We start from the raw sequence: 20,984 nt of genomic DNA, 5'->3' as shown, positions 1-20,984 counted from the left end.
ACTCCGTATTTTTTTATAACTAATTTCGTACTAATTAAGAAAATATAAAAGAATTAATAAAAAGGTATTTTAATTTATTTACAAATTAATAGGAATAAATTATTGTTAGTATGAATTTGTTAGGAATTTTCAGAGTTTTAAAAGAATAACCTAATCTTCACTTGACCTAGGGTGACTATCTTTTGAAGGGAGTATAAAAAGAAAAGGAGAGGGAATTTCATAAAACCCTAAACCCTCTTCTTCTCCCTCTCCTCAGCCGACATTCATATCTCTCCTTCTCTCTCTTTCGAATTTTTTTTCTCTCTCTCTCAGATCTCTCTCTCTCTCGGATTCTCTCAAACTCTCGCTGACTTTCCTCTCGCCTCCTCCCTCTCGTCGCCGCTGGTCGTGTGAGTTCGGACGAGGGCTTCGTGCGAATCGTCGAGGGTTTTGGTGCAAATTCTGACGAAGGAGTTCGTTCGAGGGTTTTGGTGCGAAAGGTGTGCGAGGGTGTGCGCTGTTCGTGGTTCGAGTGCTGCGACGAGGGTCGCGGTGTTCGAGGGTCGTGCGCCAGGCTGCGGTGAGGGTGCGCGAGGAATCGGGGCGTGCGAGTGTAGTTGTGCGAGTGGTTCAGTGGTGCGAGTGGTGACGCGACATACCGGGGTCGTGTGTGTGTGGGTTTGGTCGACAGAGACCGCACGGGTGCGTCGTGCGAAGCAGTAGCGCGCGTGTGCGTGGCAGCAAGGGTCGACGGAATTTGGTCGCCGGAGTTCTTTCGCCGGCAAATTTAGCGGTATACCCTATTATGTACCTAAATTATTATATCAGTTTTATTACTTAGATTTACTGTTTTCGTAATTAAGTAAGGTTTGTAATTAATAATTAGTAATTTAGAGTGTTTAGTAAATTATTAGATTGTTTAACCAGTTAAGTTATTGTTCTATTTTAAGTAAAAAAAAATTCTGGTTAGGTTTGTAATTGGAATAAGTTGAAAGTAGGAAAAGTGTGTCCTATTATTAGTTACAGTTATTATCGTTTCATGAGTAACCTGTTTCGTGAAATCTGACTTTGGGACATATGACATACCCTTTGGACATGGAACTTACCTTTTGGACATGGAACTTACCTTTTTGGACATATGACTTACTTTTGGACATATGACTTACTTTTGGACATATGACTTAACTTCTGGACATAAGACAGGTTGGACTTATGACCTTTTTGGATTGGTAAAATAGTGGACTAATGTTACTAACTAACTTAGTTACTCACTAACTCTGACTTCTAAAAGACGTTAAATTCACTAGATTAGAATTATAACGAAAGTTCTGGAATAAGGTTTTAACTATTGTGTAATTCGAATCGATAGATCGTTATGGTCTTAGTACGTAGTAGTTGTTAGTGTTATCAAGGACGTAACACTAAAGCCTTGTTTTTAACGATTTAGGTCCCAATTTCATAAGCGGCTCGTTCTATTAAGTCAGCGAAAATTCTCCGCTACAAGGTACGTACGCGTACCAGTTTACTTTCAAAGCTTAGTATCATGTTTAGGTTGCAGTTCATGTTATTGGAACCTAGTACCATGATAGGGAACATTTGATTGTGATTGTTTGGTTAGACGTTTATAACGTGAAATCAATATGATGCATTGAAATATGTTGCATTGAAATGCGAAGTTCTATCGTAGTGTAACATCAGCATTATTAATCTTATCTATAGAGTAACAAGAGTGTTACCAGGGATAAGATTGAGTTTGGTAATTAAGAGAGTATGTAAATGACTCCTTAAAGTTATAAAAGAATGATTGGTAATAAAAGAAGATTATGGCGATACTTGTAGTTGGACTCCCAACAAGTATAGAACAATGGGGGGAGTGTGGGACTTGTCCTACACTCCTACGCAGGCCTACTGTGACGACAGTAGTGTCCTTATATTTGATAACTCAAGTAGGCGGAAGGTTCCGTTCGATCTTGGGGGTATGCATACTAAGGTGATGGGTGTGAGACGGAACAAAACCGTATTTGCATTTCATCTAATAGACCAAGTTGTCTATTAAGGATTCAGTAGCCCGTATGATTCTAGTAAGATGACGGTGCCCGTTCGATGCCAAATAATGAAAGATTAAAGGATGTGAGATAACGTAGGTTCATATAGCAGTTGTAATGTATGCATCATTTAGGTTCATATAGTTTCGATTAGCTGACTCTGTGTGTTATTATGTGTTTGTTGTCCTGTGATGAACTATTGACACTTCAATGGGGAGCAGACTAGGTGAGCTGGTGCTGCTGCATGATATCAAGCATACGGGGGCTAGACTGTAGTTGAAGTTAACTTTTGGTTTGAGTATTACTGAATTTTATAAAACATTGTTACATGGTTTGAGTTTGGATAAAGAGGGGTCAACTATGATTCCCGAGTTGTAGTTACATTTTCTATTCCGCTGCAATTTGGTTTTGAGACAATGAACTTGAGTTACCGTATTTCTAATTATGCCTTGCGTTCCATCGCGGCGGTAACACTCCCAAAGTCGATACGACGTAGCATTAGACGTGTATGGATTTTGGGGGTGTTACAATTTGATGCGTATGCTAATGAGATGTTCACTCTGCGTGCCATGCTTTTTTGTACTATGAACGATTATCCAGCTTATGGGAACTTATCTGGGTATAAGACTAAAGGAAAACAACCTTGCCCGATTTGTTTAGATGACATGAAATCTACACACCTTAAGGCTGCAGACATGTGTATATGCGCACACGAAGGCCCTCAGCCGCGACCATCCCTATCGGTTTAAGAAGAAGGCATTCGATGGGACAGTTGAAGAAGAAGTTGCTCATAGTCCATTAACTGGTACTGAAGTTTATAATCAGGTGAAGGGCATTGAAATAGTCTTTGGTAAACCTGCTAGTGAGGTTGATAGACCTACAGGATTATGGAAAAAATAGTCCATTTTTTGGAAACTCCCATATTGGAAAGATTTAAAGGTCAGGCATTGTTGGATGTCATGCACATAGAGAAGAATGTTTGTGAAGCTATTATCGCGACACTTATGAATATTCCGGGTAAGACAAAAGATGTTAAGGCGTCACGACTTTACTTGGAAAAAGAGGGGATTCGACCAGATTGTGGGCTCAGAAAAGGGACGGAAGGAAGAAGAAAAAAGGGGAGGAAAGGGTTGATGATGAAACTCAGAAAAGTAAAAAGGTGGAGGATTCGGAGAAGAATTATTTGCCACCAGCTTGCTACACGATGTCGCGTGCAGAGAAACGGATTTTTTGCGAGTCATTATATGGCATTAAGGCCCCTACTGGCTACTCATCGAATATGAAGCGTTTTGTTACCTTAAATGGTGAGTTGAAGTTATCGAGTATGAAATCGCACGATTGTCATGTCATGATGCAAGTATTCTTACCGATTGCAATTCGTGGGATACTTCCAAAGCATGTGAGGCACACCATTACAGAACTGTGTTCATTTTTTCATTCAATCTGCAGCAAAGTCCTAGACCCGTCGACCCTCGATTCCTTGCAGTCCAGAGTAGTTGAAACTCTATGCAAATTTGAGATGTATTTCCCCCCCGCATTCTTTGACATTATGGTCCATCTCATTGTCCATCTAGTTCGAGAAATTAAGCTGTGTGGTCCAGTGTTTTTGAGGTGGTGCTATCCTTTTGAGAGATATATGGGAACTTTGAAGGATAAAGTTCGGAATCCTGCACAACCAGAAGGTAGTATAATTCAAGGGATTGTGGGTGAAGAGATCAGTAATTTTGTGGCTGAGTATTTTGCTAGTGTTGATCCTGTTGGACTTCCGACATCCCGACACGAGGGCAGACTTGAGGGCAAGGGTACAATTGGTTCAAAATTGATGACACCTTCCGTAGAAAAGCGTAAACAAGCTCACTTATTTGTATTGCATCACGTACCAGATGTCCATCCTTATTTAAGTGAACATATGGAGGAATTACGTGTTAGCAATCCTGGAAAAGGAGTGAGGGCATTGACGCAAATGCATAACAAGGCTTCCATTGATTGGTTTCATAAACGAGTACTCAATGATTGGATGAAAGTGTTCCTGAAACAGTCAAGTGGTTAGCATTTGGTCCTCGTGAAGCTGTACGCTCTTATGAGGGTTATGATATTAATGGGTATACTTTTGGACTGAACGTCAAGATCTCAAGTCAAGATCGCAACAAAATAGTGGTGTTTCACTTGTGGCGTCGTCTACACAATATGCAAGCTCGAAAGGTAAGTTGCATGTACATGCTAAAAGCAACTATTATGGGCGAATACAAGAAATATGGGAGCTGGACTACTGTACTTCAGGGCCGGCGGAGGGGCAGCGCCACCTGCGCGACGGCGCAGGGCCTCCGCCAAACAGGGGCCTCAGTTTTTCAGATATATATTATTTGTTATGATAATATTACATAAAGCAGAATGTAGATGAATGGTTTGAGCAAAGCTTTATTTCCCAAGAAACAAGGGTTCGAACCTTGATATTGTCATTTTGTCAATTTTTTAATTCTCAAATATGACTTCTCCTCTTGTCTCATCAAAAAGTGTAAACCATTAATTTTTTTTTTTTTTACGAGGTAAACCATTAATGGTTACCTTTAGCTAACTTATTGTTCCAACACTAATCTTAAATATTACTCCCTTAATTTTTTTTGGGCCAAGTTTGTTTCCTTTAATTTTTTTATTCTCCAACAACCACACAATTTTCTACGCAAATTAAATTCTTTCTTGAAATTAATCTCACCACATATACCATATTACAGAAAAAAAAAATTGCATTGCATCAGTACAACAACAACAAAATACTTCGCATATGGCTTGACAATGTTTCAAACTTTTATTTTTTGAAAGGGGTTTTTTGCTATTTTTTTTTTAGTTTTTGTTTTAATTTGTGTAATTATTGTGATTTTGAAAAATAAAAAATAAAAAAATATTTGAAAATCAAGGGCCTCATCCTATGACTCTGAACAGAGCCTCCAAATTCTTAGCCCCGGCCCTGCTGTACTTTTAATATTTGCCTCTTGTGTTGCACGTGGGTTGACAATAATCCACGTTGTGTAAGAAACGATGATCCTTGCAGTTTCACTCTTGTTGACCTTAGTCGTCTACGTGAAACTGAGGAGCCATTTGTAATTGCATCACAAGTCAATCAAGTATTTTTTGTAATTGATCCTGCTGATCATGAGTGGTCAATTGTTGTACCTGGTAAAAGGAGTATCCTCAGTATTGGTGATGTTGATAATGAGGAAGAATATGATGCATTTGAGGACCTCCCCCCTTTACCTATCCTGAAATTCGTGTGGAAGATGATGTAAATATGTCGGAGAACTATGTGCGTGTAGATCACACGGAAGGGATACATGTACTTGAGGATCCTAAGAAAAGGCGGAAGCTCAATAAATCATGAGACATAAACTCAGGTCTGTGTAATTTCTCCAATTTGTAACGAACTATTTTGGCCTATTTTGGCCTTTTCACTCCCAAAATGTACTTATAAAGTGATTTAACCCCAAATTTTCTTTGAACATGATTATATGATGTATAATGTAACTAGTATGTAGATTTTTAGGCTTTAATTTGTTGTTGGTTGCATTTCGGTACGAAAAGGCCATTTCCGGCCTATTTTGGCCTCGCTCCCAAAATGTACTTATGAAGTGATTTAACCCCCAATTTTCTTTGAACATGATTATATGATGTATAACGTAACTAGTATGTAGATTTTTAGGCTTTAATTTGTTGTTGGTTGCATTTCGGGAACGAAAAGGCCATTTCCGGCCTATTTTGGCCTTTTCGCTCCCAAAATGTACTTATGAAGTGATTTAACCCCAAATTTTCTTTGAACATGATTGTATGATGTATAATGTAACTAGTATGTAGATTTTTAGGCTTTAATTTGTTGTTGGTTGCATTTCGGGAACGAAAAGGCCAATTCCGGCCTATTTTGGCCTTTTCTCTCCCAAAATGTACTTATGAAGTGATTTAACCCCAAATTTTCTTTGAACATGATTGTATGATGTATAATGTAACTAGTATGTAGATTTTTAGGCTTTAATTTGTTGTTGGTTGCATTTCGGGAACGAAAAGGCCATTTCCGGCCTACTTTGGCCTTTTCGCTCCAAAATCGTACTTATCGAGTGATTTAACCCCAAATTTTCTTTGAACATGATTATATGAGGTATAATGTAACAAGTATGTAGATTTTTAGGCTTTAATTTGTTGTTGGTTGCATTTCGGGAACGAAAAGGCCATTTCCGGCCTATTTTGGCCTATTTTGGCCTTTTCGCTCCCAAAATGTACTTATGAAGTGATTTAACCCCAAATTTTCTTTGAACATGATTGTATGATGTATAATGTAACTAGTATGTAGCTTTTTAGGCTTTAATTTGTTGTTGGTTGCACTTCGGGAACGAAAAGGCCATTTCCGGTCTATTTTGGCCTTTTCGCTCCCAAATCGTACTTATCGAGTGATTTAACCCCAAATTTTCTTTGAACATGATTATATGATGTATAATGTAACTTGTATGTAGATTTTTAGGCTTTAATTTGTTGTTGGTTGCATTTCGGGAACGAAAAGGCCAATTCCGGCCTATTTTGGCCTATTTGGCCTTTTCCTTCCCCGTGCACACCCCCCTCCCCCTTGCTGCCACCCCCTCCCCCCACCCCCCTCCCCCTTGCTCCCCACCTGCAGCCCCCCTTCCCCCCCCCCTGCACCCCCCTGCACCCCCTTCCCCCCTGCAGCCCCCTTCCCCCCTGCACCCCCCTGCAGCCCCCCTTCCCCCCTGCAGCCCCCCTCCCCCTGCACCCCCCCTGCACCCCCTTCCCCCCCCCTGCACCCCCTCCCCCCCACACCCCCTCATCGTATGTTTATATTTTTAATATTTTTTATTAATTCGTATGTTTACAATTTCAGGGACATGGCGGAGGTGCATACGGATACGAGTGCGGAACACACTACCGAGGATGAGTGTTACGATCAGAGAAAGGAACAGGGCAATTGGTTATGGCTCGCCGTGAAAAAAAGGTTTACAAAGCCAAGTAAGAACTTGCAGACGAAAAAGAGGAAAGGAAGGGGACCTACAAAGTCACTAGGGAAACCACCCTAATGACTTTGGATTACGATCATTTGGGGCAACCTTGTGGAAAATGGCGTCAAAAGTATGCCATGCAAGTTGGGATTTGCATGCATAAGCTCTCCATTCTCCACTCATGGAAAGAGGTCCCCGAACTTTGAAGAAGATGATTTGGGAAGATACTATGGTAAGATTCGCGTACATTACGTTTAGAATCTTAACACTTTAGTTAAATATACTATGTAATATTTACTAATTTGTGAAATGCGTTCTTTGTAGAATCAATTCATATTCCAAATGATGAAGCGAAGAAGATTTGTTTCTATCCCGGTTGCCCAGAGGTTCCGAGACTTCAAGGCCAAGCTAGTGTCGGGGTGGATCACGAAGCGGAGAAAAGTCGGGGAACAAAGAAGAAGAAATCTACGACGGGGGAGCAACACCTTCTTCTGAGGCTTCACAGGACACATCATTTGAGGACCCTCCAAGCTTCCATATCAGATATGGAGGCATATCACAGCTGAGGAGTGGCATAGTTTGTTGCACAAAAAACAACCCCAGAAGCTTTGTAAGAATTTTTTACTAGCTAAGATTTAATACTTTTAGATCCAATATTATTGTATAACACATATCTAACCTTTGTTTATATTTGTGTGTCAGGATCTCGTGAGAAAATAAGCGCGAATGCAAAAGCTAGGAAGCACTATCACCATCTGGGTCTCAGTCGTATGCAGAGCGAGAGAATCGTGGATGTAACCATTACCCCACGATTGCGTCGACCACGCATGGGCACTAGCTCTACGACGACAGTTGCACAGCGGCAACCAGATAGAGCGCTCGATTGGTGGTGTTCCATGCATGGGGTTGATGCAAAGGGACAGAGAGTCATACCTGATCCGCAACAAAACAGATAGCTAATGCCATTGTAAGTACATATTATAAGTTTTTGATAAGGTTTACATAATAATATAACTTGTGCGCTCACGAGTATTTCTCTCTTATCCTTATGCAGATTGGCTTGAAGGAAAAGGAGGCAACTGGTGAGTTCACTCCTAGAGGACAAGTTGATGCCTTACACGAGACTCTAGGACGGGACCATATGGACGTGTGAGGGGCGTAGGAGGTGTCCGCCTCGGGGTGAAAGGTGTATGGTGATCAATACACCTCTACGTCAAGATCCAGTGCCTCTAGTGTCAATTCACACTTCCATAGATGTGGAGGCTATGAAAGCCAGCTTCGGGAGGAGCTCAGAGCGGAGATGACTCAGAATTTCAACGCCATTTTGGCGCAGATGGGCTTACCGACTTTTGGTGCTTTCCGCAGGGCAGTGTTCCTACGCAGCCTGTTCCTACGCAGCCTCATCCATATCCGGAGTTCACGGTAATCATTTAATATCACAACTATTGTTCTTAAATATGTTGTTTCATAGACTAACTATGAATAGAGTTTTTTTTTTGAAGGAAGAGACACCATGTGAGCTACTAAATCAAGGAGATGGTCATGGTAGTTTCATTATCGTGGCTTATGGATCTGTACAGCCCCCTAGGGACCGGGTACGATTGCACAACCAGCCAGTCGCTGATATTCACTATGTGGTCAGCGTTTCAGACATTGTGCCCGGTTTCGAAGCATTTCCTCTTCCGCTGCCGAATGCAGGAGTTGTGTACAGTTATTGTCTGATGCCCTTGGCAGTTATATTCTATGGCCGCGTGCATTGGTGCGGTTATCAGATCAGGTACAATGTCTAACATAAGTTATATACATAGTTTTCTTTTATAGTTCCTATATATGATTGTCAGTAATATCTTTTAATTTAACTAATTACTAGGGTTCGGGGAAGGCCGACAGGAAGGGAAAGAAGGTAGCTTCACCTCGGGAGGCCGACGTGCCCAAGTGAAGTAAATGTTTCTACGGCAAAGTCTCCACTCATTACGGATATGGAGGTGGTGCAAGGCCTTACTCAACCGTGCTTCTGGCTACATGAGTGCGTTAGCGATGCAGACGATGAAGCAATGATTGAGATTAAGTTGTCGGACCACCAATTCCACTACATTGAGGAAACATCGACCTTCTTTCTAAGGTTGATATTAAAGAATTCTTACTTGGGAGAGTTGAATGTTTCCATGATACAAACATTCATGAGGTAATACTTTATTAGTATATTAAATTAATAAATATACATATATGCCTTAATTAAGTAGTATTCAATCCAACTAATAATAACTTCATATAAGTAAGTTTTATTTTTATCAATATGAATTCTCAGGCTATTATACAATGATTTGAGGCAATCTAGTCAGCCAATGTTTGGTTGGTTATGTCCAAGCTTTGTACGAGAAACAGTTGCGTACAAAACGAAAAGGAGGTGAAAGCATATCTCAAGGATTCTTTGAACGCATGTTCTCGTAGTTGGATATAAGATCATTCTTCTTCCTTACATTGAATCGTATGCTTCTTAAACTCACTTTTTATTATTAATTAAATTGACCTATTAGTTGTTCTACGATAAAATAACATTTTTATTGTTGTAGGAACCATTGGACACTGATTGCAATATGTTTGTCACGTAACGAAGTCTACCACTTTGATTCTTTGCGTAAAGGAACAATACGGTCCTTACTAGTCAAATCATTGTTAAATAGGTAGCCTAATCGAAACTATATGCACACTTAGCTTATTATATATGTACATCTAATCTTATAATAATCTATTGATGTAGTGTGATGAAAAGATACTGTATCTGGACTTCGACAAGGAAAACCTCCTTTGGTATTTAGTCGAGGTAACATGAGTAATTTTTTGCATCCTTTATAGAAACACATAATACACATCTAACATGTCATTTATTGCATCTTTGGTGAATTTTAGTGTCCGGTACAAGAAGGTGGACTTGCGTGTGGGTATTACGTCATGAGGTTCATGCTCGATATCGTCAACTATTGCAAAGATGTTGGTGATCTTCGAAAGGTATGTAACTTTTAGGTTTCCAATTGTTGTTTGTTAGCCTATTTCTGCTTCCCAAAATGTAGTTATGAAGTGATTTAACCCAAATTCTCTTTGAACATGATTATATGAGGCATAATATAACTAGTATGTAGATTCTTAGGCTTGCATATGTTGTTGGTTGCATTTCGGGAACGAAAAGGCCATTTCCGGCCTATTTTTGGCCTTTTCGCTCCCAAAATGTACTTATGAAGTGATTTAACCCCAAATTCTCTTTGAACATGATTATATGAGGCATAATATAACTAGTATGTGATTCTTAGGCTTGCATTTGTTGTTGGTTGCATTTGGGAACGAAAAGGCCATTTCCGGCCTATTTTGGCCTTTTCGCTCCCAAAATGTACTTATGAAGTGATTTAACCCCAAATTCTCTTTGAACATGATTATATGAGGCATAATATAACTAGTATGTAGATTCTTAGGCTTGCATTGTTGTTGGTTGCATTTCGGGAACGAAAAGGCCATTTCCGGCCTATTTTGGCCTTTTCGCTCCCAAAATGTACTTATGAAGTGATTTAACCCCAAATTCTCTTTGAACATGATTATATGAGGCATAATATAACTAGTATGTAGATTTTAGGCTTGCATTTGTTGTTGGTTGCATTTCGGGAACGAAAAGGCCATTTCCGGCCTATTTTGGCCTTTTCGCTCCCAAAATGTACTTATTAAGTATTTAACCCCAAATTTTCTTTGAACATGATTATATGAGATATATTATAACTAGTGTGTAGACTTTTAGGCTTGCATTTGATTTTGATTGAATTTCGGGAAGGTATATGTCATTTTTAGAAGTACTAACTACGGTAAAATGATGAATTTTATATATGTGTTTATTCCTTGGTTGTTTTGCAAGGTTTATGCGAATTCCACACCACGTTTGAGGAACTTCACCAAAGAAGAAATTGATGAAGTTCGGGATAAGTTGGCGTCCCACATTACCGATGATTGCATAGGATGAGATTTAGCTCGAATGTACTAGTTTCTATCAATCCTATGTACACTTTTTACATTATTAAATATATATGAAGTTAATTATTACCTTTCTCCACTTGTCATATATTATCGTATTTTAATTTGCGCTTTTTTTTTGTCCAAGGGAGGTTTTGGGTGGGGGTGGGATGGGTTATGGATGGGGGTGCAGGGGTGTGGCAGGGGGGTGGCAGGGGGGGCTGGAGAGGGGGGGGCAGCAGGTGGGGAGGGGGCAGCAGGTGGGGGAGGGGGAAGCAAGTGGGGAGGGGGTGCAGTAGGTGGGGGGGGGGCAGCAGGTGGGGGGAGGGGTGCAGTATGAGGGGGTGGGGGGAGGGGCAGCAGATGGGGAGGGGGCAGTAGGTGGGAGGGGTGGGCAGCAGGAGGGGGTGGGCAGCAGGTGGGGAAGGGGGGTGGGCAGCAGGTGGGGGAGTGGGGTGGGCAGCAGGTGGGGGAGGGAGTGCAGCAGGTGGGGGAGGGGGGTGCAGCAGGTGTGGGAGGGGGGTGCCAGCAGGTGGGGGGATGGGGGGTGTGTGCAGGGTAAATTAAAAAAAAAAAGGTTTGAGAAGGGTTGCGCTAGTGTTAAAAAGCGCAGCCCTTAATTCAAGAAGGGCTGCGCCTTTTAGAACTAGCGCAGCCCTTCTTACATGAAGGGATGCGCTTTTTGTTAACTGGCGCAGCCCTTTTAGCTTATAAGGGCTGCGCTGGACTAGCACAACCCTACTTGAAAAGTGAAGGGCTGCTATGGAAAGGGCTGCTGTCAAAAACCGCAGCCCTACATGCCATTTTCAGCGCAGCCCTTCTGCTTTTTTCCACTAGTGAAGTCATGTTTATACCATGATATTTTTACTTTGAAATTGATTTATTTGTAGATTAGGGTTGTGAGTAATTCCAATTGATAAGTTTTAAATAGGTTGGTTCTTGTAATTGGCCAATATCCAGAATTTATTAATTTGCTAATAGGAATTAGAATTAAAAGATCATATTCTTAGAGGCTTCATTACAATTGGCAATTCTGAATATGTTAGCGATCGTACTACATAGGTTGAATTAAAAATTGTTAATACCCGATCGAAGGATTAACCATTTCTTTAATTACTCACCGTCTAGTTTATTTACTATCGAATTGATTTGTATTCTTTGAATGTTATGAATATGTTGGACCGAACATATGTCCTAGACATTTAATTTAGTGATCAAGCCAACATTTTGATATTTCTTGGTTCTAGTTTAGTTATTATTCAAATCATTCGTTTTTCTGAGATAGTTCATTATAATTAAGCGAAAATCGATAGAAATCCTCTCCCTGTGGGATCGACATGTAGTTGCTAAGTATCTGCTAATAACGGACACCGTGCACTTGCGGTATTACTTTTAAAAATCATCAGTTCCCCCGTAGCAAATCCTCTTGATATAACAAGAAACTACATCCTCATTTGTACTTTCACTTTCCTTCTTTCTGTTTTGACAATCATCTTTCTTCTGGAATTTTCTTCCCCTTGGGGAAAGTATGAATTCATCTTTCCTTTTCGAGCTAAACCCTCCAAAGCTCGCTTGAGATGCTTACATTCGTTCATTTCATGGCCATAATCTTTGTGAAAGTGGCAAATACTTGCTCTTATCTCTGTTTTTATAGGGATTCTTCATCTCGGCCGGGGCCTTGAGCTTATGTTGATCTTTAATCTCCATAAGAATGGAGTATTGATCCTTGCTGAATGCTATGGGCACTGTTGGAGTTTCAGACTCTCTTCTTTTGCTTTGTCGGGACGAAGTGGTCGTAGAAGTCAGGGCCCAAGTTTCGACCTTCTTAGGATTATTTTTCTTTGGTTGAATTTTTTCCTCGACCTTCTTGGTCTCCGAATGCTTTCCTTCTGCACAGACATCAGTAGCATGAATGAATGCTTCAGCATCTCTAAGAGCCTCAGCTAAAGTAGTGATCTTCTTCTTCACTAGATCGAATTTAAAGCTTCCTGGCCTCAAGCCTCTGATGAAGGCGTCAAAGGCCACCCCAACATTGAGATCCTGAATCTGGAATGCCTCCAAATCGAATCTCTTAACAAAACTTCTCAAAGCTTCCTTCGGTCCTTGGATGATCTTACCCCAAGTGCATTCTTTTTTTTGTTCTTGTCGATTTACCACAAAGTGACTAGTGAAAAGATAGCTAAGTTTTGTGAAATTATTCACTGAGTTAACGGGAAGATTGTTAAACCATTTTTTAGCAACACCTTTTAGGGTGGCTGGGAAATTCTTACACCACGTAGCATCATCCATTGCCTGAACATACATTTGGTGCTTGTATGCTGACAAGTGATCATCAGGATCAATGATTCCATCAAAAGGATCTATTATAGGAAGCTTAACCTTTGGGAAAGGGGGTGCTTCCATGATTCAGGCCGAGAATGGAGTTGGGCAGTTAATCCGGAGAGCTCCCGACTTCCCTTCAATGGGCATGTGCTCCCTACGATATTCCTTTACTACTGGATTAATGAAGGTGTTTGCTAGCCCTAATCGCCTGTACACCATAGGTTGTAACACTGTCTTCCCCTCTCTTGGCTGAACAACAGAGGGTCCAAAACTTCTTCCCTCGGTTTTGGACGGCAGCCTTAACGGAGGATCCCTTCGATAAGGGGTGGACCCTGTGGCCGAACGCTGCAAAGCTGTAACCTTTTTTGCCTCCAGATACTCTCGAGCATCTGTTTCCATCCTATGCCCACTTGGATGAATGTGAGTTTGGATACCATGTTCTAGTCCATTTTCCTTCGCTGCTCACTAACTTCTGGCTGCTTTCCTTTGGCGAGCCTTTTAGATAGCTATTGACGAGCAGACCGACTTGGACCGAGATGACCCTCCTGAGAATGCGCCTTTAGAGGGTTGATAGCAGCTGGATCCAGGTTTACTTAAAAAAATAGCATATTACTCTTGATCTGCTTTTGGACGACTACAACCATCTTAGTCTGAAAATCATTCAATACGTTCTCTAGATGGGCAACAGTCACAGGATGCTCAAGGTTCTCCTGAATGACAGGCTCTCGACTTCGTCTGTGGAGATTGATAATAGTCGGAGGACTATCCCTACCTCGCGGTGGTCTTTCATCATCCACTGTATCCTCTACTCAAACCTCAAAACTTCTATTTCTTGCTACATTGGATGAGTGGCAATCAGTCATTGTTGCGTCTCCCCACAGACGACGCCAAATGTTACGTACTTTACTCGTAAATGTACTACTATTCCACAACAGGTTCTTCTAATGGAGACTTGTGCAACAATACCCTGATCAAAAGATCCCGAACCCGAGCTTCATTCCCGAACCTTCAAAAAGGGACCCACCCTGGAGGTTTGGGTGGTGGTTCCCCCTCTGAAGCTTAATTCAGGTATCAGGAGTAATAAGGAAAGTTTTAGAGAGAGAGAGAATTATGACAGAGTAATTGTACACTGCACTGAAAAACGTACATTTCTCCTAATTTCAAGGACTATTTATAGTTTTTGGGGTGATTGTAGTACCTTGAGGTAACCCTAATTTTAGAGGACATGATTGGTTAAGCAATGGAAACATGACACGTGGCAGACAATGATTGGAAGGTACACATCATCCGATCATATGCAGGTGTCCTTTTGGGACTCTAGGCCTAAGTACATATCAGGACAAAAAGATGGGCAAATACTTCCCTGATTTAAGTTTTTTACTTCAGCTATTTCATTTTTGCCCAGTACTTTTATTTGCATGTAAAGGACACGTGGACGCTCCAGATGAACCCACGTGTTCGGCTAAGAGTCGTTGATCTTTAGGCTACAACAGTATGCTATAGGTTCAAAATTATAAATATGGATTTTTATCTGTATATAACTCAATTTTTAAAAGTATGATTTTCAAAGATGTAATTGATATTGTCCCACATATAATATACTATTTTTATAGTTATTTTTACATGTAATTAAAATACAGAATAAATAATACGTTATTTTGCATCCAAATAAATAAATCTTCATAAGTTGTAAAAATATATTGTATATGAAACTTATTTTGAAACATATTTCGAGCACTCACCATGGTAAGAAAAAATATAATATTGCGAATTTGTAACAAAAGTTATATTTAATTTACATAGTAAAATAATTTAGTTCGTTTATCTAAAATCAGAATGTAATGTTCACTTATCCAAAATTGTAATCCCCCAAAAAATTATGGATTTTATAAATATATTTTAGTATATATATAATTATATTTAAATATAATTTAGTTTAAAATTTATTTATTTAAAAGGTTGACTATTGAAAGTCAAAGGAATTATTCTATGGATTTAAGAAAGTTAAAATATTTTGTCAAGGCATGCGTTGAAAAATATTTAAAATACTATTTGGATTTGAAAAAGTAGTTCCAATGGGCTTGAGAAATCCAAATATTAATTAGACTAGGAAAATGACTTTCTAGTGATGTTAAGAGTTTTAATTCATCAATCTTATTCATCATTCAATCCTACTTAAAACCCAATTGTGTTTTCCTAAGTCCAAATGGAAAACATTCCTATAAATACCTTGAACCCAAATATTTTACCCACACAAAAATATTTTCTCTCTCCTTCCATACAAGATGATCGGCCACCCTTAATTCTCCTCTCATCCACGTTTTTCCTCTTCTTTCTTCTCTTCCAAGAAACACTTTCTTCTTCAACAATAAATTTTACAACTCCACACCACCACCACCACCGACCACATGTTGCTCCGCTGCTGCTAACCTTGGTCGGCACTTCTTCCTCTTGTTCTTCCTTCTTGTGTTGGTTTGATTAATATTCTTCTTCCTCAAGTTTTAATTAAAGATTATGTTTCATTTAGTACTAATTATGATTAGAAGCTTTAATTTACAGTTTTAATGATGAATTTATGATTATATAAATTATGTATTGAAAGAATAAAAAATTCAGATTTGATTATTATGTTTAAATTGGAATTTTAATTATCAAAGCATGGATTTTTAAGGTGTTAAAAATTGGAAAATCATATTAGCATGTTTTTTTTTGAAATTGATTAACCTTATGAATTTAAGCATGTTTAAGTATGTTTAAAGGAAGTGTTAATAAATTATAAGTTGCTGGAATTTTAGAAAGGTTGTTATTAATGGAGTTTTATGGATTTTAATGACTAGTATAATAATACTATGCTAGGGAGGATAAGTAATTCAAGTTTTAATGATGAAAAGAACTTTTATATATTTTAAAAGGGAATTTGAAGGATTTTAAAGTTGCTGGAATTTATTTGGAGTATTTATTATAAATTCTATTGGTTGTTTTAGGCGGAGATTTCTCCGTAGGCGACTTCTAAAGTTGTTAAAGTGGCCTGGCAATTTGTCTACACAAGGTACGTACATACCTATGTTTTGTTTGATATAGTATCATGATTTTAGGATGAAAAGTTATGTAGTAATATAGTATCATGTAGGAACTTTGCGAGTTCATATGTGATTGCTATTATGTTGAATTTTACATGTTTTATGCATATGTGCGAACATATTAAGTATGAGATTTAATTATGAGATTTATATCATGGTTGTATGGAATATTTATGCAAGCATGTTGGTTGGGAACTTTATTTATTAATTCACCTGGAGGAATTAATATATTTATTAGTTGGATCATGATTGAATCATGTGTTCCCTTTATTATTTTCACTACTCTATGAGGAGTGTGAGCCTTATTTGGTAAGTTGATAATTTATGTCTTTGAAAGGTAAGTTGGTTGTTGGCTAGGTTCAACAAATAAGAGAATTTGATTAAAGAAGAATTTAATCTTGGATTGTAAGTTGTATGATCACTTATTTAATCCTAAGATAAAAGAAATAAAGTTGTGGATATTTGATTATATATTTATATGTGTTGCTTGTGTGTCATAACAAGTAATAATTGGTAAATCATATAAAGTGAAACTTGGATAGTGATAAACTTTAGACTGGTGCACGTCTGAAGTTGGACAATCGGGAGTTGGGGTATATGGTGAGCGTGCCATGGCTTTTTCTAGGAATCGGATTGATCAACATTCCTATTTTTATTTACAAGGATCCTCGATATCATAGGTCATTTGGAATACGGAGTCCCGCCCATATTTCTTCTTCCTAAGTGAAGGCTGTTTTTAGTTAGACAAGTCTGTCCACTGACTATTCCATTAAAGTAATAAAAAGGTTGTTAAAGTTTAGTTCAGTCAAAGTTATCTGCAGATTATTATCTTGTTATCTAATCCTGCTTAATATTTATTAGTATCATGTTAAGAATGTTTATTATTTTTATATTGTACTCGGCTTTGCTAACTACGTGCTTTGTTTGTATGTGTTGCTCATGGCTTTGCCTTATTATTGATCCTAGGATGATCAATTTTTGGTGAGAAGTTTCTCTAGTGCTGACATCTACAGGTGTGCAGATGATGCATCATGGGGTTTCGGGAATGGAGAGCTTGTGTAGCATATTGATTAGTTTTTGTTTTATAGTAGATACATTATATTTGAGTTTGGTTTGGAGTTAAAGTTAACATTGTTGTTTGGTTTTAAAGTTACTTTGTGATTTATAATATTTCAATTCTAAAGTTCAGTTATATGTTTTCCACTGCAAAATTCTAAATAAGCCGATACGTTATCACACGGGCGATAATGCTTTGATGATTCTCTAGTTTATATTTGAAAAGTATTTTTGGAAAAGAGAGAATTATCGGGGTGTTACAAAATTGTATCAGGGCTTTAGGTTATTTGAAAATTTTTAGGCGCCTAACTAGCTAGTTATTTAAATGAATTTCTTATAATTGAGCCCATACTTATTCGTGGTGTTTAAATTATTTTTGAAACAAGTTATTATTTTTAAATTAGCATTCAAAAAAATTTATTCGAAAAAAGAATAACTCAAAATTTTTAAGGTTCGAATTTTTTTTTTATTTGTCTTTTTTTTTTATTTTGTTGAGTTCGACGTTTTTTATTTTATTTATTTGATTTATTAGTCGAAAATTATAAATGTAATTATTCATTATTTTAATATCTCTAGTTTTTTAATTTACTTCATTGTGTCGTGAGAGATGGGTAATAAAGGAAGGGCACATAGGATAGAAATATTATATGTCTGCGTTAAATAGTTAGTTTAGCATGATTATATTTTTCTTCCCTGCTAAGTGTTTATATTTCTATGCTTATGTTGTTGGTTATGTTTACTTATTGGTTATTGTTGGGAATATGCGTTAAGTGAGAGTATCAATTGCTTATAGAAGTTATATTTATTAGATTTCTAGCCATGTCAGATAGAGAAGATACTAGAGTAGGGAGCTACTACAACCCTATTGTGTTGAGTGATGATGAGAGTGTTGGAGGTCATGAGTCTAGCAGTAATAGCTACACTAGTCTAGTGATCATTATGCGTTATGTGTTAAAAGTATGCATCCATGTTAGCGATATATGAAGTAATTCAAGAGTTTGATCAACTAGAGCGTAAAGGACAACTACAGTGTTACTTGGAGACCTTATCTGAGCGATGTGAGTGATTCACAGGTGGATGAAAATGGACATCAACCCAAAAGGATTCGAAGATCTACTAGATCTAGGAGTTCATGTTGTTGTTGTTGTTGTTGTTGTTGTTATTATTATTATTATTATTATTATTATTATTATTATTATTATTATTATTATTATTATTATTATTATTATTATTATTATTATTATTATTATTATTATTATTATTATGGAGACTTTGAAGATGAAATGTTTACTCCATAAAAGCATAAAGAAAATAAGGATATGAATGGTAATGTAACTCCATAGAGTATTTATTTGTGTTTTAAGGTTAGTAGTTGAATTAGTAGCTAAGCTACAATGGTTTAAATTTCCTTATTTAGCATCTTTATATTGTTGAGGAATAAGTTGGTTATTTTAGATTGGAAAAATATTCTTATTATCGTTTGAGGAATGAAAGTTATTATTTAGCTATTTGAGTTGAGTGAGAATATATTTTAGTACATGAAAAGGGTAATATTTTCTATAATTATTGTGATTGGTTGCATTTGATATTTATGTGATCATCAATGTGAATATTTATGCATGCGTGAGTCTATGATTGTTATGGTTCATAATGTGTGAACTTAGTGTTATTGTAACTTCATGAGAAATTGTTTGTTGATGCGATCTTTATGGTCAAATCAAATGTTGCCTTATAAAGAATGACAAGTAAGTTGTGAATTGAAACCAAAATAGAGTTACGTTAAATTTCGGTCGCGAAGTAGAGTGTCAAACAACAATGATGCCTTAGATTCTGCTATTCGCCAATTGGCGGGGAAATTTGACTCAAGAAAGAGCTGAGCGTTCCGATCCTGCTGGGGACATCTTTGAGAGACTAGCTAAGATTAAATCGTCGTACTATAAGGGGAAACCTGACCCTATCTTCTTAGAGAGTTGGATTATGCAGTTTGAAAAGATTTTCGGGGCTGTGAATTGTCATGAAGGTATGAAAGTAGGTCAAGTTGCATTGTATCTGAATGATGAGGTTGACTTATGGTGGAAACTGAGTGTTGTGGAAGCATTCAATTGGAATGCTTTTGTTACTGCCTTAATGGGGAATTTTTACCCTGCGTTTATGAGGAAACAAAAGGGCCAGGAGTTTATTAACCTTAGGAGGCGTAGTATGACCAATTCTGAGTATTACAGCAAGTTTATAGCAATATCGAGGTTTGTACCTGAGGTTGTAGCTATTGAGGAGTTGAAGGCTCAGTGGTTTGAGCAGGGTTGACTTATGAGATACAGCTGGGGTCAGGAGGTGAGACCTTTACATCCCTAAACATTGTGTATGTGAGAGCCGCCCACATTTATGGACTCCAATCGAGGCGGGATAAAAAGAATGTTGTGGTAGGTGAGAAAAGGAAAGATTTCAATGCTTGGGGAAATCAGGGTAACTTCAAGACAAACAGGGATGGGAATGGGGATTTCCAAGGGAGCACTAGTACGGAAACATCAATTTGCGTCAGATCCCAGACCCCTATTTGCGTCGGATCCGCGTCCGACGCGAGACCTCTCAACGTAAATTGTGCATAACTAATCTGTGTCGGATATAAGTTCGACGCAAAAGTCGTGTCATTTACGTCGGACTGTATGTCCCATTTGACGCAAATAATGAGAAGGGCTACAACCATTCGTACCATCTGTGTAGCGTATGACATAACATCTGACGCAAAAGGCCCAAATTTGCGTCAGATAGACTACCATAAACGACGCAAATGGTTGTTCTTTTTCTTTAAAAAAAATTCTGATAGAACCCGAAGAACTGGTCGAATTTATTTAGAAATTCTGTTACTCTATTCAAGTTGGATTTGTGGCAATTCGGAAAATAACAGATCAACAAGCGATGTTGGCAGATCTCCAAAATGTACTTAATTACATCAATTGTGCTAAGTTATCCCCTTACATTAATTTTCATAATCCATCCCTGTATCGTCAGACGCTAAATGCAGACGCTAAAAAGGCGGATTCTTGTTGTGCTAATAATTGACGTGAAAAATAAAAATCACACACCAAAAAATGAACAATACTAATAATTTTAATTACTGTATCTTATAATGTCATAATAAAACAAAGGTGGAGGAAATTTATGATGATCTTAGATAGTGAAATTGGCAAAAACAACGAAACATGTACTTCAATTCAGAAATTAAATTAACCAAATCTAAAACAAAAGAGATTAAAAAGGGAAGGTTTAGATCTGCACCTCATCCCAAAAGAAATTAATAAGAATTACGAATTCTCTAAAACAACAAACAAATCTCTCAAAAACTTTTCAAACAACAAAAAAAAAGAAACTCTAGAAAACCCTAAATATCTATCATTAGCTTTAATTACCATTAAATGTTTTCGTCGAAGGTTAAGATCTAGTTTAACTTGCGCTAGAGTTCTTGCTCTTCTTCAATTTGTTGTCCTTCAAATTGCGATTTGTTCTTCTTCAATTTC

At 38.0% G+C, this 20,984-nt stretch overlaps 1 protein-coding gene and 1 long non-coding RNA gene across 2 annotated transcripts; one reads left to right on the top strand and one right to left on the bottom strand.

Moving 5' to 3' along the window:
* Window positions 1-9,825: 9,825 nt before the first annotated feature.
* LOC130592150 (uncharacterized) lies at window positions 9,826-11,111 on the top strand. The gene is made up of 3 exons (XR_008970363.1): window positions 9,826-9,842; window positions 9,929-10,027; window positions 10,917-11,111. It is a non-coding gene; the product is annotated as an uncharacterized LOC130592150 (long non-coding RNA).
* A 1,496-nt stretch (window positions 11,112-12,607) lies between these two features.
* LOC104884429 (uncharacterized) lies at window positions 12,608-13,414 on the bottom strand. Its single transcript, XM_010669074.1, has one exon. The coding sequence runs from the start codon at window positions 13,412-13,414 to the stop codon at window positions 12,608-12,610; it is 807 nt and encodes a 268-aa protein (XP_010667376.1).
* Between the last annotated feature and the right edge of the window lie 7,570 nt (window positions 13,415-20,984).

This window comes from Beta vulgaris, chromosome 1 (assembly GCF_026745355.1).
Source record: "Beta vulgaris subsp. vulgaris cultivar EL10 chromosome 1, EL10.2, whole genome shotgun sequence".
NCBI lineage: Eukaryota > Viridiplantae > Streptophyta > Magnoliopsida > Caryophyllales > Amaranthaceae > Beta > Beta vulgaris.
Note: the sequence above shows the minus strand (reverse complement) of the source record. Positions and strands in the feature narration are given on the sequence as shown.